We start from the raw sequence: 18,336 nt of genomic DNA, 5'->3' as shown, positions 1-18,336 counted from the left end.
GGGCGTGTGTGAAACCAGGGACGGCTGCAGCTGGACAGTCTGTGGGCCTTGAGGTCTGGGCTGGGGTCATCCAGGACAGATGCCCTGGAACCGGACTTCTGCGGCTTTTAACAGCCCCACTTCAAACCCCGGTCTAATTATACCAGTGGTGCCACTTCCCCAGTGGTCTGTTAGGCCAGTGCCTAACTGCTGCCCAGGGGAAATAGTAATAAATGATCGTTGTTGTGCTTTGCACTGTGCCTGGCGCCGAACCAAGCGCTTGAAGTCTTTTATCTCTAAATAGAGGAACCCCGTGAGGGAGGTTTATTACTGTCCCCGCAGGTGAGGATGTTGAGGGAGAGACGCCAAGTCAGCCACCCAGCTAGTGGAGGAGGAGCCCAGACTCGACCCCAGGCAGCCAGGACCCAGGTCCCAGGCCCTGCGCCACCACACGGAGCTGTCACTTTACACGCCGTGACGTGAATTCCCACAGACTCACTCCCAACCCAGCCACATATGCCGCCAGATACAGGCCGCGATGGCCAGTGAATCGTTCTCAAGTCCAGCATGACAAGACTAGGTTTGTAGGGGAAACAGTTGTCCTCCAGAGGTTGGGGTACCGCTAGGGAGCCCAGAAGTCACCCCCCCCCCCCCAGGCACTGGGAGGAGGCAGGGCTCCTTGCAGCCAGACTGTCTGAGGAAGAGCGCGAACCCCTCACATGTCTGTGAAAGTGCAGACACTGTGCGGACAGAGAGCTCCTTGGAGAGCTTCTGACTCAACAGCCCAGAGGCCCAGAGGCTTGACATAGAAAGTGCAAGGCCCCTTTAACCACAGGGCAGGTCTCCAGAGAGTAGGGCACAACCAAAACTGCAGGTTCTGGGAAAAAAAAAAGCCTGTGGTTGAAGACTGTTTTAGGTCAACCCGAACCCCAGCTTGCCTAGTGAACTTGTTCAGCTCGCAGCAGGAGCTCAGGGTGTAAAGTGCTGCAGGCTTGTGTGTTCGTCTGTTCATTCACACTCGGACTTGTTTTTAGAAAAGAATTGCAGTAGGGTATAAGAAAGCAAACATAAAAATTTCTTATATATCTTTAAAAGACCCAGAAAAATGATTTTTAAAAAATCAAGACAAGGATAAAATTAGAACGCGAATAGGCAAGCCGGGGGCCTGCTTAAGGACCGCAGTGGATCCGCAGATGCGGCCCTGAGATTGCTGAGGGTGGGCCGGGAAGAGGCACCGACCTGCCTCCTGCCTGCCACGTGCTTTGCAGGCGCCCTGCTTCCTTCCGCCCTCCGTCTTTCCAGGTCAGAAGTCCTGCTTCCCGTCTGCCCTCCCGGGGAGACTCCCTCCTGCTCTCTCCCTTACTGCCCTCGATTCCTTGCCCTTCTCTGGGTTTATTTACAGCCGCCTTCTCTTTCTGAAGCTGCTGGGGCTGCACAAATAGGCCGGGCGCCAGCCCTCCCTGCTCCACCCACCTCGGCCCCAGCCGGGTTTGGAGGCCAGGGTGGAAGGAGGTCTGTGCCTCCAAGCAGCCCGCGTGGGACGGAGTGGAGTGCTGGCCGCTCCCCCAGAGCTCAGGGACTGCTCTGACCTCCCTCGTTACTCCTGGCTCGTTTATAATCAGCTCTTCCATTATCTTGCCCCGAAGCCCTCTCAGAATCCCATTAATTGCCTATGACTGCAGCTGGGTGGTTCATTTATTCTTTCTAATTTGGAGGATCCAAATGGTTTAACCCTCGTTTTTATTTTAAAAGCTTTAGGGGTTTTGTAAACTTTGGAGGCACTGAAGCCAAAGTGGCCAGACACATGCTCACACAAGTCCAAGCACACGCACCATGGGGCACGCCACGGCACCTGCAGGGCAGACTTTTTGGGTGAGGAGTTGGGGAGGCAGGTAATATGATCTGAGAGACTGGTATGTAAGCTGCACCACCCACACCTCCGCCGCCAAGGACACCCACATCACCTCCACCTCCATCAACAGCACCGCCATTACCACCACTTCCATCACTACCACCACCAAAACTAATACCCCTCACCACCACCATCTTCACCTCCGTTACCACTACTATCACCGCCATCACCACCACCCCTCCACTTCCATCACTACCACCATCTTCACCTCCGTTATCACCCAGGTGCCTAAAATTCCACCATCGCAGCTTTATTTCTTTGGCTTAATCATTTGCTTTCTTCAACCATTCTCTTTGAATTACATTAGTGTGAAATAGTGAGGCTCAGACCTGCTTTTATCAATGACTGAATGTCCCCAGGAGTATGAGCCAGATGCCAAGAGGAGGTCTCTCAAAATAGGAGGCTGGAAGATGAATGTGTGTGTGTGTGTGTGTGTGTGTGTGCACGTGCATAAGCATGTCTTATCAGTTAAATAATAAATTTGAAAAAAGAAAAAGTCTACTGACCCCTCTGCAACAATGTCAGAGCTCTTATTGTTTATGTTTCGATCTTAACAGAGCAAATCATAAGTTTCTATCTTAGGGAGCAGATTATAAAAAACTGATTTATCCTGAAGATAAGTGGTTCTCAAACCTTATCAAGCAAAAGAATCACCCAGAGGGCTTGTTCAAACGTAGACTCTGAGTCTCCCAGTCAGCAGGCCTGGGGTGCGGCTCTGTGATCTGCATTTCTCACAGGTTCCCAACGATGCCACGGCTGCTACAGTTCTGGAACCACGCTTGAGAATCAGTCCAGTAGGTGGAAGCACACCCACGCTGTCATGGCACACGCACGCACACGCACATACACACACACACCACAAACACAAACACTTGCAGAATGCATCAGCCCTTTCTGTGTAGCTATTCCTGTCCTATGTAGAGCTTGAAGAATGTGGATAAAAATTAAATACCATGGAGAGCTAAAGACATACTAAGATCATCCAACCAGCTGAGAAAAGTAGTGTTATAATACGATTGGCCCAGAGATGTGGATGGGGGAACTTACATAGAAAATATGAAGTCTTGAGGTAAAAGTAACATAACTTACCCTAGGTTGAGGGCGGCCGACCCAGCAATTCAAGAACAGCTGGAACAGGGAGGCCAAAGGTGGCTGAGCTGACCCCGGAGCAGCGAGCGGAGGCCCGGGGCCTGAGAGGATTCCTGCTCCAGCGAAGAGGGGCCGAGAGGGGCCGAGAGGGGCCGAGAGGGGCCGAGAGGGCCGAGGCGCTCCAGGGGCAGCCGGGAAGCGGCGCTACAGTATGCCTGCGGCCTGCGCCTGTTTCCAGACTCAACAAATGCCCCCAGGAAGGAGGCCGCCCGCTGAGGCCGTGGGAGGCGAGGCCCCGAGTCAGAAGCCTGTTGCCCACCAGCACCGGCCGAGCCCCCTGAGGTTCTGGCAGCCTCGTCTACAAAATGCCGATAATCATGTGCGTTTGGCAGGATGGTTGTGAGGGTTAAATGAGATTCTACGTGCTCACGTGCTCTGTATGGTTTAAAATGCTCTTACCACCGAAAGACAAAAATGCAGATGCTGTAGCTAACTCAAGGGAAGAAGGGACGGCTTAAAGTTTTAAGTCATGTTTGTTCACTTGTGTCAGACCTGAGACTCGTTTTTAAAAAAGGAGTGAACAGATAAATTTGGAAAAAGAAGGTGTTGGGAGGATTGGGGTCAGGGGTGAAGCCCCAGCCGCCACCCCAGGCCCAGTCGTCTCCCCTCCTGCCTCTTGGTGTCTGGAATGCCGCCTTCTCCTATGTTGTTAGTAGGAAGGATTTTCCGTTTTCCAGAGTCTCTGCTAAAAATGCAAATATCCCTGGGAGTGGCGCCCTTGAAGCTCCTAAATCCCCGGGCGGCAGCTCCCAGGCCTGCTCCCTCCTGGTGCCCACGCAGATCTGGGACGGCTGGTGAACCTCGCCCCTGGACCACAGGAATATATTAAGCTGTTATTTCAATTCTCCAAACATCCAAGGAGGAAGAAGAAGCCAGAAAATACAGGCCTCAAATTGACCAGGTTTCGGAACCTCAACATTCAGGTGGAAAGGAATTCCATTTGAAGCCAGTCCTAAGGGTTCTAGACACAAAATCTGGGCTTGTTCCCAAGAAGCCGTTCCAGGATCTCATGATTTCTCGAAACAACTCCTCCCCTGCCCCGCCTCGCACCCCGACATTAACGTCGGTCTTGCGGTGTGGGTCAGAGGGCGTGTGTCCCGAGGGCTCTCTAACTCTGCTGCAGTTGGACACTCCTGGGGAACGTTTGAAAGTCTCAGTGCCCAGACGCCCCCCAAACCAATTAAATCAGGATCTCTGGGGCGTGACCTGGGCGTCAGCATTTTCCAAACGCCCTGGGTGAGTCTATAGAGCACTGAAGTTTGAGAGCCAGCGGCCTGGTCTGGTTTAGGGTGGGAGAAACCTGGGTGGACGTCCTTCTCCCCCTGTTGGCTTTGTGGCTCCAGGTAAATCACCTGGAATCTGAGAGCCTCAGAGTCCTCACCTGTGAGGTGGGGTGACTCTCCCGTCACAGGCGCGTGCGTGGTGCAGAGGTGCGTGAAAGAGCCCCAGGCACAGCTGGTGCCTGACAGGGAGATGCTGCTCTTTGCAAGTTGAGAAACTGAGGCACGAGGCTTTGAGTGCACCTCAGAGGGGGCCCCGTGTCCCACCTGGAAAATGAGGCGGCCAGACTAGAAACATCTCAGGTTCCCTTGAGCTCTAACACCTTGGGAGTGTGCAGTCAAAAGGGGTGAATTGCAGGTGGTCCCGAATAGCTCAGGGAACATCGGAAACCATGACGATGAGAAAAGCAGGGCTACCTTCCCTGCTTCCCCCGCACCCAACCCTCCCCCGCCTCACTGCTCCGTCCTCTCACTCAGGAGACTGGCCCTTCAACCGCTTGCCTTCTTTGCCACCAGCCCTTTCATGTCCTGGCCGAATGGACAGGGCCTAGCAGTGACCAGTCAAGGCCATGGCCCCTTGGGTGGGGCTACAGGCCGACCAAGGCTGCCAGGCTTGGGCCCCAAGGAGAGCGCTGAGGACCATCTGGAGCAGGGGTCCGGAGCTTGGCACTGTTGACCTTTGGGGTGGCTAATTCTTCACTTCTGGGGGCTGTCCTGTGCTTTGTGGGCTGTTCAGCAGCATCTCTGGCCTCCATCCACTAGGTGCCAGTAGCAGCCCCCCAAGTTATGACAAAGATGTCTCCAGATGTTGCCAAACGTCCCCTGGCGTCAGAATCGCCTCCCCTCACCCCTCACCCCTCGTTGAGAACCACTGATCTGGAGGCCCATCCTTCCCAGCCCAGATGCAGAAAGAAGAATGATGTTCTTTCGTGTGTGGATATGGATTCGTTTTGGGTTTCTCGAATACAGTCACAGGAGAGAGAAGAGATGCTCTAAAAGGGCAGAATTGTTTCAACTCAAAGGTGGGCGGAGCTGGAGAAAAGGGGTGGGCATGGGGGGGGTTCTCTTCAAAAGGAGGAACCGAAACCCCAGGCCGCTGCAGCCCAGTAGAGACCTTACCTACCCAGGGCAGTGCCAGCCTTGGGGACAGGTGCCTGCGACGCTCCTGCTCCCCAGAGGTCCCCAGAGGGAACCCTCGCCGGCTTCGGGACCCTGGGTGCGTTTTCAGCTGCGGCCTTCGTGGTGAGATGCTCTCGTGGGTCGTTGAGTGGAAGAGCAGGTTACAGAGGTCCCGAGAGGGTGTGATCCCCATTGGGGAAAAATAATACATATATATCTACACACAGAGGGCACGGATGTGGCCGTACTTACACCAAGATGTTAATGTGGTTACTGACTGAGGCTGGGATTTCAGGTTTTCACTTATTTGCTTATCTGTTTTCTCAGTTTTGTACCTTGAACATTGTAGTTACTGGCAGCAAGGGGGAAACAAGTCACTCAAAAAAGTAGAGAAAAGGCAAACACTTGGGCAAAGTCACGTCAAACCCAAGTCGCCAGAAACACTGCTGGGGTCACAAAGAGGCAGTGAGAGGGCAGGTCTGCCGACTTCCAGCCTTGGCTCCCGCGATGGGTGGGTGGGGGTCGCCCTCAGTGCTGTCGGAGGAGGGGGCCAGAGAGGCAGCCTGCAAATAAGGAATCGGAGCGCGCCGGGGTGGACCGGGTCTGGGGACGCAGACCCTGCACGACGTTGAGGACCGTCGCCGTCTTCTGGGTCTGTCAGCCTCGGGGGGGGGGCGGGCGGGGAGGGGGAAACGCGCGTGACCACGTGGCTGAGGCCACGCCTCTAGGACGCGGGGTCCGAGATGTGCCGCGTGGGCCCCGGAGCCCCGATGGCCCGGGGTCAGCGAGTGGAGGCAGAAGGAGGAAAGCAAGCAGCGCTCCGGGACTGAGCGAGCGAGGCTCGGGGACGCGAGCTGGGCTGGGCGCCCGGCGCCCGGATGAGACGAGCCCGAGCCACGGTCGCCGTGTCCCGAGATGACGGTCGTAGCTCCGCCGCCCCACCCTGCGCGGGCCGGCCCTGGCCACCGGAAGGGCCGAGCCCCGCGCCGTCGCCCGCCGACGGCGCCGGGCTGTCCCCGCGGCCTGTCCCCGCTCCCGGCCCGGCACGGACCGCGACACGCGGCGGCCGCGGGGCCCGGGCCCGGCCGCCCTCTGCTGGGAGAAGCGTGAAGCGCAGCCTCAGGTTGGGCCCCACCGTCCCGTCCAGCCGGAAATCGACGCCGCCGAGTCGTTGAGAACGCGAACGTGGGAAGACTGGGAAAGGGGCACATGGTGGGAGTGTAAACCGATCTTAGAAGGAAAGGACGTCGTGGTGCATCAGGGGAGAGCGGGAGAGGCTGCCCTCTGCGTCCCACCGGGTCGCCGAGATGGGGACATTTGCCCTGCATCTACCGCGTGCACAGTGCTGGCTGCGTGGGGGACGTGGCTGGCAGCGGAGCAGGGCGTGGGCCCAGCTCCTCAGGAGCCGGCACATCAGGAGAGGGACGGCCAGGCAGGCGGTGGGGCCACGTGCAGCCCAGTGGGATGGGGCTGGCAGTGCAGGTGGCTTCAGAGCGGGCTCCGGGACTCGTGTGAGTGTGGGGCATACAGGGCGTTCTGTCAGTGTCCTGGGTTGGCTTTGAACAAAGGAAATTTATTCTCTCAAAGAATTTATTCTGGAGGGCAAAAGTCCAAAATCCAGGTGTCGAGAGGGTCACTCCAGTCCCTTGAAAGGCTCCAGGGGAGAATCTGTCCCTGGCCTTTCTCTTAAATTCTGGGGTTCCCTGAAATCCTCGGCGGCCCTTGACTTGTAGACACATGACTCCAGTCTCTGCCTCCTGTCTGGTCACCTGGCTGTCTTCCTCCATGTGCCTGCATCCCTTCTCCTCTTCTTATTAGGACACCAGTCGATCTGATGAGGTCTACAGAGTCCCTATTTCCAAATAAAGGCACCTTCTCGGGTATTGGGTTAGGACTTGGGTGTGCCTTGGGGGGCTGTACATGATTCAACCCGTATCGGTCATGTTGGGGTGTGGGCGGGAAAGTCCAGAGGGGAGCTTGGGCTTCACTCCAGAGGCAGAGAGAACGTGGAGAGATCCTGATGACCTAATCTAATCTGAGAGGCGCCAGGCAGGCAGGAGCCAGGATGGAGACAGGCTTCGGGAGGTAGGGCTGTGATTCTGGAGAGGGAGTCGGGGCATTTCTGCTTCCCCTCCTGGGAACTGGACTTGAGGACTGTCTGGGGGTTTAGATCAACCAGTATACAGTAGGCAATGTTTTCTTATTCTCAAAATTATTTTAAAAGCTCCTTTTTTTTTTCTAGTTCGAAGAGTGATCCATGGTCACTGAAAAAAAAAAATCTCTGCAAAAGAGTGTAAAGAAGATTATCAAAATCACAGGAACCTCAGCAGCCAGGGATAACTGCATGTACATAGATGCATATATATGTAAATGGTTGTGGTGATGCTGTTCACGGTGAGAATCATGCCACATGGCCAACCTCTCTGGAGCTGTGACTTTTGCCAGCACTTTATGAATTTAGTTATGCAGATTCTTTTTAAGACGACTATTCTTAGCTCAAAATTTGACCCACAATTAGGATCAGTGTTGCCTCTGCAAGTGGCAGTTGCTTTGCTCATGTGGCCCAGAAGATGAGGAAAGTCCCATCTCCCCAGGTGAGCCCAGGTGGGCTTGGGGGGAGGTCACAGGGAGAGGCAGGAGACCCAACCAGGGTGAATAACCAGGGTCATCGCCGGAAGAACCAGACTGTGGCTGAGGGAGGGGTCACACCTCACGTTCAAAGGGCCCAGAGAAGACGGGAATGTCCTCAGCTAGCTAAAAATAGTCCCCCGATTTTAAGCAATACCTGTTCAGATTTAGGTGAGGTAATGCAAGCAGTCATTATGCGAAGTAACAATGTTTACAAGCCGATTTCCCTGGAAAAGTTCTCAGTTGTGAGTCCAGAATTATAGCAGCCCAGGGTCTTTCACAGAAATAGAAATTTTAAAATGTCTCCATGCATAAAATGTTTTTTGTTGAACTTATCACAGACTCCAAGTCAGGACTTCGGGTAAGTCCAGAAATAAGAGAGTGACAATGGGAAGATTTCAGCGGTATTAATTTTTATAACTTATACCCTGTCAGCTTCTGAAAAGGGTTTTAGGCTGCTTCCAGTGAAAGACAAGTGCACAACAGGGTTGCTAAAATGGGACTAGAAAGTTGGAAACTCATGCAGGAGGAGGAGGATGTGAAGAAGGAGATAAACGGACTGTAACTCAAGGTTAAACTTAGTGCCGAGCAGCCTGGCAGCTCGGTGACAAGGGCCTCTGCGGGAAGGTGACAGGAGGGTCCAGCTCTGCAGCCTGAGGGTAGAGGGGCAGGTTCAGTGCACGGCTGCAAGAGGACCTGGCTTGGATGGGGGGACCTGGACTGCAAAAGGGGACCCACCTGGCCCTGGCCTCCTCCCAGGGTCTGTCCTCTCGAGAGAGGCCTGCGCTGCTGGTGTTCACACCCCTGGGCCCGAGGAGCAGCGAGGGGCGGCTAGTGGGGCACCAGGTGTCATCTGGTTGTCCACATGTGTGTGCAAGCAGGGTCCTGGCAGTGCAGGGTAGGGCCCAGGCTGAGGGAGAGCAAAGGCCACCCTGGGTCAGGCCACGGGCTCTCCCTCCAGTCCAGCCTTCACGGTCAAAAGAACCTCCCCCCCCCCCACCCCAGCAAACTGTCAGTGCTTCAAGGAGGGGCTCTCTAATCACCATCGTGTCTCCCCAGCACCTACCGGGCACTTAATGATTGTGCCTCAAATGAATGAATGATTGAAAGGAAATGCCGGGACATCCCTAGTGGTCCAGTGGCAAAGAATCCGCCTTCCAATGCAGGGGACGCGGGTTCAATCCCTGGTCAGGGAACTAAGATCCCACATGCCTTGGGGCAACTAAGCCCGCGCATCACAACTACTGAGCTTGTGCGCCTCAACTAGAGAGCCCTCGTGTTGCAAATTACAGCGCCCACGCGCCACAACTAGAGAGTGAAAACCCGCATGCCACAACCAGGGAGAAGCCCGCGCGCGGCAAAGAAAGATCCCGCATGCCGCAACTAAGACCCAACACAGCCAGAAATAAATACTAAATAAATCTTGGGGAAAAAAAAGGATATGCCTGTTTCATAATGTCACCGGCTCAGAAAACTCCATGGACTTCCCACTGCTTAGAGGTGAAATCCCAGCTTCTCACGGGTCAGCCACGGCTTTCTATGAACGGACTCCCTTCCCTCCCCGCCAGGCCTCCTGCGAGCCCTCCTCCCCCGGCTCCTCTCCACCCGGCTCCCAGGCTCTCCCCTCTGCCCCTTCCAGGCTGTTCTCGCAGGTCTGCGGGGAAGAACTCTCGTCAAGCTGACGTTTACTGTCACCTCGTCTCCCTGCCCAGGAAACAGCTTGGGGACTGAGCCGGGTCGGACGCGTCCAGTGGCCACTGCTCGTTTCTGAACGAGGCCCTGTGCGGGGCTCTGTGCGTTCCTGGGGCTCGTGTGCCCCCCGGCGAGGTCAGGGAGCGGAGGTGCGCCTTCCTCCCGGCTGCCTGCCGGGGAAAGTGAACTGGCGGTGACGAGAGAGGGGAGGGTGGCGAGTGGGCCTTGGAGGGTGACAGCCCAGGGGACAGGCGTATTTCTCACTCGGGAGAAAGCATAATCCGGAAGTGTAGAACTCTGGCTTTCACAGAAGCCTGAGAAGGTTGTTTAACAGAGATGCTACCCTGTGACACCTTTTGTCCCGAGCGCCGTCATCGGAGGTAGACACGGAGTAGGGCCGCGGTTCTCAGCCTGTGGTCCCTGCACCAGCGGCGTCAGCGACCCGGGGAGCTCGGTAGAAAGGCGGATTCTCGGGCCCCGCCCCAGACCTTTGACTCGAAGCCGTGGGCGGGGCCGGGGCCTGTGTTTTCTCAAGTGATGCGGGTGATTCTCATTCGGGCTGATTGCGGTTTGAGAACCAGGGTCTCGGCAGAGCGCCGAGGTGCAGAAGCGCTCCTTTGCCCCCTGGGGTGTACCTATAGGCCCTGTGCGCCCTCGCCTGGGGCACCGAGGCTCCCTCTGTCCCCCCTTAGATGCCCAGTGGTCTGAGCTGTCAGGGCTGCGCTGGGCTGGAGGGGGCCCGTCCCCGCAGTATCTGGCTCTCCAGCAGGTGTGGCCTGTGAAGCCCAGGCCCGTGGGCCTCCCACCCGCTGGGTGGCCGGTAAAAGGTGCGCAGGAGCCGGAGGCCCGGGCCCTGGAGGAGCCGGCGGCGGCGGGGTGAGTAGGGCGTACGCGGGAGGGCGTCGGGGCTCGCTAGCGTCAATCCACTGCGCCCGCCTGCGGGCCGAGGTCTCGGGAGCTGGCTGCCGCCTGCGGCATTTCACCCTCCCAACAACGGACTTGGGAGTTCTTGTGCCCATTTTAGAGACGGAGACAGCGGGCCTGCGTGGGTCATTTGCCCAAAGTCGTCCCTGCTGGAAGCGGAGGGGCTAGGTTTGGGGTTGAGGCCGGGAGGCTGGAGGAGCCTGGGGTGGGGGTGGGGGGACGGGGGGGGGGGAGGAGCAGGAAGCGAAGGGACTCAGGGCTCCCCTCCCGCCACCAGCGGCCCCTGGAAACCCCTTCCCAGAGGACAGCCCGCCTACCCGGGCGCTGTGTGACTGCGAAGAAAGCTTTAAAGCTTGATCACGGGGCTTGTAAAGGAGTTTTAGCTGCGGAGAAAATGTTTATCGGCGCATGACGGTGGTGCTGAAGAGACTCCTGGGGACTGACCGGGAACAAGGACGAGGTTTGGGGCCTGACCACCCAGGCCAGGAAGCGGGGCGCTGGACGGAGCTCATGCCCCGCGCCCGGGGGCCCAGCACACAGGCCTCCGAAGAGCAGACTACCCGTCGAGAACAAATCCAGTCACCTGCAGAGAGAAGAGCGAGGTGGCTGGCAGACCGCTGGCACCGCCTACGAGGAGGTAACGGAACTGAGCGGGACACAGGGCGTCGCAGACTCGCTCGTCCACAGGTCCGTGTTGTGGGAGAGGAAAAGTAAAGGCCGGGGCTGGCGCGCCTGCGGGTATGCTGCTCACTTAGTCTCCCCTGGAGAGCTCGGCGCAGGCCCAGGTGCACAGCACCCAGAGAAACACGGGGCGTCCTCGAGAGCCCCAGGACCGGGACGCCCCGCCTTGACCTTCTGCCAGCCGGGAGACTGGGAGGACTTCCCTCGGGTTGGACTAAGTGTTCCTCTGCTTAGGAGCAGGATCTTGCTTCTCCGGGTGTTGGTGGAGGAGGAGGAGGAGGATCTGGAAGACAAGGAGCTGGAGAAAGTGTAGGTGATTCAGAAGACCGAGGCCAAGAGGGAGGTGTGCCAGCATCCTCTGGCCACCACGGAATAAAGCAGAGAGGGACATGGAGAGGAGGGGGCAGCTCAGGGGGAGCGCGTGGGCCGCCCCGCAGCAACGGCTGCTACCGAGGTAGGGCGCTTCGTGTTTAGCGGATGCACCTGAAGTTGCCGGGTGATTTTAGGAATGCTTTCTGGGGCAGAGCAAACACATGCGGCACTCAGAGCTCCCCACCTCCCGTGCTCCACTTAGCTCAGGGGTGCTGCCATCTAGCGAAGGCGCTGTCTCTGGCCCGCCCTGCCACTGACCACCACTGGATGTGACGTGGGTGGAGTAGCTCTTGGGCTGCTGAGCAGCTACTATGAGCGGGTGATTTAGAAGTTTGGAGCCGCAGAGAATAGTCATTGCCCCCGGTCAGGACAGTTCAGGGCCGTAAGACTGTCAGCCTGTCGTGTATTTGAGAGAGCTGTTTTTAATTTCAGTTCTTAAAGCCCAGGCACGGGGTGTGGCATTACACATTGATGCCGGAAGGGATGATATTAACCCGCGGCCCGAACTTTTCTAATAACTCCTGCGCCTCCCGGCGCACACAGCCCAGGAAAACCAGCTGACCCGCGCGTTTGTCATGCTGGGTAATTAACGTGCGCTCAGAACGATTTAGCGACTAGCCAAAAAGTCAGATGTACTGCCGAAGCTTACATCAAAGGCACAAATTGGGTAGATTAGGTAGAATTATTGGACTTCTTTCCAGGGCATATTAGGTTCACAGGGAAGTGAATGGTGGGTTGGTTTCCGCCTGATTTCTTCAGTGAACAGTGCTGCGCCCGGGTGACCGAGCCCAAGGTGTTCTGTGCCCTTCCTGCTCTCAGGACTCTGAGAACCTCAACTCAGGGGCTCTGGCTACAAAATAAAACTCTTCACCCCAGAGAGGAGGAAGGAGCCTTATTTCTAGATGGCATTACCAACAAATGGGAAGAGAGTGAGGTTTCTAAAGTGAAGTGAGAAGTGGCAGGGATTTTTTTTTGAGATCATTTGTTTTCAGGGCGAATGCTCCCCAGTCATACCTCTGGGTGCCTGAACAGGTGCTACACAGCGAGACTTGGCCAGACATGAGGTCACCCCGAGTAGTACTTGTTCTTCCAGATCTTCTTCTCTGTTGCTGCTCGGCAACTCAGAGTTGGTGAATGCGTTAGGATCTTGCTTTAAATTTTTAGTTTTTGGACTATCTAGTGATAGGACTGGGAGTTAGAAACCCCAGCAGGGGCCCAGGGCTCACTTCAGAAACTAATTTTTCATCATTCTGATGTGCTTTTATTCTCCCGTGTGTTGGTGGCTGAGGTAGATGTGGTCTGCATGGATGAGAAGGCAAGTGTCAGTTTCTCCAGGAGCTGGATGTGTGGTCCTGGACACGTGGACCCTCTTCCCAGTGAGGAAGCCCCTGCTCCCACTTTCTTCTCTCCCTCCTTCAACTGGTCCTCCCTCTGCCCTCCCTCCCCCTTCCTTTCCTCCCTTCCTTCCTTCTTTCTCTCCATCCCTTCCCATTCCCTCCCATCTCCTTCCTTCTTTTCCTTTCTCCCTCTTTCTCTCACTTCCTCCTTCCCTCCCTCCCTATATTTACTAAGGGCTTAATCCTGAACCCGAAGAAACTACGCAAGGATGAATGCCTGCTTCCCTGTCAGGGATGTAGGTGTTTCTCTAAGGTGTCGCCTGACCCTGTGTTTTAACCCAGCCCTTCCCTCCCTGCTCCTTCAGTAATATTGAAAAGTTAAAGCAAATGCACTCCTGAGAAGAATCTGGATTCCACCCCCAACTCATTATTCGTAGGCGTATCAGAGACGTCAAATGTGGACAATTCCCAGGGGAATTGAAGAGGCACAGGGAAAACGGATTTGTTGGGTCGGAGCCCCATCCTGCAGGTTGAAGTGCCATCCACCTCCAACTCTGCATGAGCCTGAACAAGGCACAGGGAGCCCATCTCCCTGCATTCTTGGCCACCATAGTAGAACCTGTCTCATCATTACTATGTCGAAGAAAAGTCTCCCTTTAAACAGGGAGTTGGAAGACTTGATAGAGTGCTGTTTCCACAGATATTTTACTACAGTCATTCGTAATAAGAATCTATGAAAAGAGAATCAGGGCTGGCATAAGAGCAAGCTCAGAGGAAAGGGTTTCCTCAATCGTTCTTATTTTTTAACAGGGTCTTATTTTAGCTTTGCATGAGATTTACTACTAGCATTTTCTTAGTTTTGTAAACTCTGTCCCAGCTGAAGGATCTGTAGCTAGCTGTGGCCACTGTGGACTGAAGGGAGGTGGAAGGATACAGGCAAAGGTGGTGGCGGTGACGGGGGCTGTGACCGTCCGCCACTGGTAAGCGCCCAGGTCGTCCAGATGAGGATGTCTACCTTTTGGGCTTCGCTCACAGTAGGAAGCGAAGGGAAACAGCGCTTCCAACAGGGACAGTTGGAGAAGACAACCAGTAGTAATAAAATAATAAAAATAAACACCCTCCCATCACCCCAGTTGGCAGAGCCCAGGGACTCTGCAGAGTTCAGCAAGCTCCGTGGAGAACGTCAAATGCAAGCTTTTATGCTCAGCTGTGTCCACTTGTTCTCTGCAGACAGCGGGCCCTCGTGCTGGAGTTCCAGGCAGCCCCCTGGCTGTGTCCTGCGGTGTTCTCTGCTGGGCTGCAGACCTACACTCCGCTCTATGCCTGGGGCGTCAGGGCAGCGTGAGGATGAATTTCTGGAGCGTTCTCAGGTGAGCAGGTAGCAGGTGTTCTGTCAATGTGCCAAGCTTCCTTGGGTTGCCTAATTTAGATTCTTAGGGGAGTTCATTACGAATGGCTTTTACCCTCTGTCATTAAGAACGTTTATACGGAATCTTGTTTTTTGTTTGTGTTTGTTTTTTTACTATGGTTTTGTTTTCTTTTTTAGTAAGTGATCTTGCCTCACCAAAGGCAAAAGGCCTCACCTAGCTTATGTAAGAAATATAAATTAAGGTCCTGAATCACTCCACTAGTACTTGGGCAGAGAAGTTGAACTCTGCGTGCTTCTTGATAACTGTGCTACTATCATTTTCTCCAAAACTGAGTCATCTGCCGTCAGACAAAATCTGCTAACAGCCTCACTCATTGTTACAAGATTAATGTCACTGCTTGCGGGAGATGCTTCCTTTCCTCTTCTAGACTCACAAAAGCACAGCCTTTGATAATTAATCCTGATAACACCAACACAGAAACCCAAATACTTGATATATAACTCAGTGACTCGGCAGAAAGGAAAAACATCTCACTTGCACTTGATAAAATTCTATAAAAATGTGTATTTTGCTAACTTTCATGAGAAATTTAACTATTTGGAGAAATTTTATATTTTCCCTGGCTGATTTTCATTTGTACTTAAATGTTTGTTTTAAAGAAGATACAGAACCAAACCTAGGAGAGATTAAATTTTGCCCCAAGTGAAATTGCTAAAGTCAGTGAATTTTAATTAGCTTTATCCCCATGGGCTTTCCCCACCACCCTCCCCCCCCCCTTCATTTCTTTTACGTTCCTCTTAGGGTATAAGGATTAATTTGCAAGCCGAGTCCCACACTATCCGTGAGACTAAGCAGAATGTACGACAAGCGAGGTGATCAGGTGCCCCCTTTTGCCCGAGCAGCTGAGGCAGGTTTTTTCCAGCGTCAGCCTGCGTCAGTGCGTTGGAGGGAGGAGGGTCACCTGCGGTCACACCTCGGCTCTGCGGGGCCTGGGCAGCGGCTTGCTGTCTCTCCCGTCATTAGGATCCTTGTTTCTTGTAGAGACAGGCCGCCGGGCGTCTTGTGCCCTATTTTTCATTCCCAGTTTGTTCAGAAACTATTTTCTTGACTCTGAAAACAGCAGCCGCCCATGGATACGTTTTTACAGGGCAGCAAGAACCTACCAGAATAGGTGTTTGTTTTTCCCCTTGAATGAATCCTGAGGCCCTGGAAGTCGCCCCCTGCCCACCACGGTCTCTCTATATGCTCCACGCTGCTTTCTCCAACAGCTTGGCGCCAAGACTCTAAAGCTTAACGTTCAACCAGTGTAAGCAGCGTTCTTACGGGAGCTGCCTTAACAACGGTGGCTTACACGTGAAATGGAAATGGCTTGTGTTACCCATCCTTTAACAAACTTCTAGTGCCCAGCCTCTATGAAATGGATTGCTTATGGCAAGATAATGTCTGTTCTATTCCTTTTTAAGTCTGTGAAAAATGTCATCCTGGTTGATGATAGGGTGATTAAAACTCTTTATGCTTCAGGAGATAAATGTGATTATGTTTGTCATACTCTACCCAAGATGAAGACAGCGAAGGAGGCAAACTTGAAATTCCATAACATTTCCTCTCTTCCATATCCAGGAACATTCAGAACTCAGTACACAGATGGTACTTCACATAAAGAGTAACATTATCTGTTAAACACTTTTCCTTTCCATTAACCAGTTTAACAATATGCCTCTGGTATAAAAGGAATAGACAAATGACTACATCTTCTGATATCTGAGTTCTGACTGTAGAAAAAAATCACTTTAGTCAGTCATACATATTGCTTTTCTTTTAACTTTCATCTTTGTTACTTCATTTTGGCTTTTAAAATGCAACTGGAACCTATGCTTGGTACCTGTTCTAGGGAATCTGTCCCCATCAACCTTTCCTCAGCAGGTGATTCACCATCATTCTTATGGGGGTCCCCCGCCATCCCTCAAGGACAACAGACGCATATGGGAAGGGTTCTGCAAACCTTAGGCACGTCACACAAACATGCACTCAAACATTCCTTCCTTTAGGCTTCCAGTGGCACAGCCACCACCCACCTAGACTCAGACTCATAATAGGGACAAAAACCTGTTCAGTTTTCCTCCCGATTTCCTTCCTTCATTGCATTCAAAGACTAGAGATATTTTGTTGTTAGCAGAGATTTAGTTAAAAATGAAAGGCGGGTGAAGAGTTTTTGCTACTCCACATACCCTGAGATAAATTTCACAATCCTTTTCTTTTAGTCTTGGATTTTAAACAGGTTACATATGAATCCCAGGTGCTGATTACACCTGTTTAATTAACAATACAGCAATTTTAACAGGATAACACAGTCCAGAGAAAAATGTTACGTTAGGCACTTGACATTTCATTTAAAACTTTTTCTTAACACTAAAAGGTTTCATTTTAACAGATAAATTTCAAATGTACTTTTTAAAACTGATTGCTAATTAGAGCCTAAGCAATTATAAAGAAAATACACAATGATATTCAACCAGAGGTTAATTTTCTGGTCATACTGACATGTTAAAGTACTTTTCTTAAAATTTTAATTTACCTGAGACTCAGTTCTCAGGTATCTTTTTGGTTAAAAATATTTGTTAAGATAGGTGATAATTGGACTATTTTTATATTGACAGACAACTGAAATAAAGCTATAAACTGTCAGTCAGTGTTTAGGGACCCAGAACCAACTTGTCAAAAAAGTACATTTTATACCCATAATATCACTATTTTCGCATGATTATCCTTTCAAGTTATCATAATCTGTTACCGGCTTCTTGTCTGAGAATTTACAGGGCCTAAGGTGAGGCTGTCAGGTAAATGACTAGCATATACAAATCAAAGACTGTGTTCAGGACAAGAGAGCCACACCCACTGCCTGATGGGCAGGATTCACCCATTAACCCGTCACTTTGGAGTCTGCCTAACCGGAGCAAGTCCTCCAAGTTCTGACAGCCACATACGGACAAGAAAGGCTGTTGAAACTTATTTAATTAGACATTGAGGTACTACTGCTGTTAGGAGTCTGTTTATAAAGATTTTCCATCATACATTATAATTTTTTTTTCAGGTAAAAAACTTGGTTTCAACTGTTACAGTCATAAAAGTATTTCCCCTGGGATTTCCTCCACATAGAGAAGGTATCCACATAATTATTTTTAAATAGTCTTCCTAACTTTGAGAAAACTTTGCCCTCCCTCCAACACCCGCCCCACCCCCATATGAACATAACCAAATCAGTTGTAAAGTACAGCACACAGAAATGACTGTCGGCCTTCTATGAGGACACTGAATGCCATCCACCCCACAGGTTCACTCAACAACCTGCACGTGTTCCTGAGGAGAAATCTGTCGAGTCCCTTTGCTGTTGTGACATCTCCAAAGCCAGCTTTTCCCGTAACAATCGTTCTGGACTTCACCCACCATGCTCATCTCATTTGGATTTCAATGCTTCCTCCCATTCAACAGCCGATTCAGAGTTCTTGGGAATTGCTGGAAATATTGATTGCATTTTACTTCGAAAGTCTTTTATCTGAAAGATGAAAAAAATCAGTCATCAGATGTTAAAAGATGGGGAAAAGAGCCAAAGCAATTAGAGACGTACCCTGTTGCTGACCGACGGATACGTCATTGCTGTGGATACCGGGCAAAGGAAGACCAACAAAAGGTAAAGACTGTCCTCGCTGCCTTGAAAGACAATGAGACATTCCTCTTTCCTCTTTCCAAGTGTAAGTCTACTGGGCCTTAAATAACATAAAACTCCACTCTAAATCTGGAAGGCAACATGCTCTAAATTGTCAACCCTCAATGACATTTATTTCCTACCAGAAGAATGGTATGTGCTGTTGGGCTTCATATATAAAGATGCAGCT

At 52.5% G+C, this 18,336-nt stretch overlaps 2 protein-coding genes across 3 annotated transcripts in view; one reads left to right on the top strand and one right to left on the bottom strand.

The window, feature by feature from the left end:
- The window catches only part of LOC309634485 (uncharacterized protein), a 28,863-nt gene extending 11,550 nt beyond the window's left edge, over window positions 1–17,313 (top strand). Inside the window, exons 1-2 of one of the 2 annotated variants that reach the window (XM_082404663.1) lie at window positions 10,944–11,370; window positions 14,304–17,313. In XM_082404663.1, coding sequence (XP_082260789.1) covers window positions 11,092–11,370; window positions 14,304–14,447 — 423 coding nt within the window. In that variant the 5' untranslated portion in view covers window positions 10,944–11,091 and the 3' untranslated portion in view covers window positions 14,448–17,313. Of the gene's footprint in view, window positions 1–10,943; window positions 11,371–14,303 lie in introns of those variants that run through there. The other variant, XM_082404662.1, reaches the window with a different exon arrangement.
- TMEM242 (transmembrane protein 242) overlaps window positions 16,605–18,336 on the bottom strand; it is a 48,305-nt gene continuing 46,573 nt past the window's right edge. Inside the window, exon 4 of the mRNA XM_082404681.1 lies at window positions 16,605–17,996. Within this exon, the coding sequence (XP_082260807.1) occupies window positions 17,898–17,996 (99 nt within the window). The 3' untranslated portion in view covers window positions 16,605–17,897. The remainder of the gene's footprint in view (window positions 17,997–18,336) is intronic.

This window comes from Balaenoptera borealis, assembly GCF_965194805.1.
Source record: "Balaenoptera borealis genome assembly, chromosome: 9".
NCBI lineage: Eukaryota > Metazoa > Chordata > Mammalia > Artiodactyla > Balaenopteridae > Balaenoptera > Balaenoptera borealis.
This window is presented reverse-complemented; position numbering and strand designations above follow the sequence as displayed.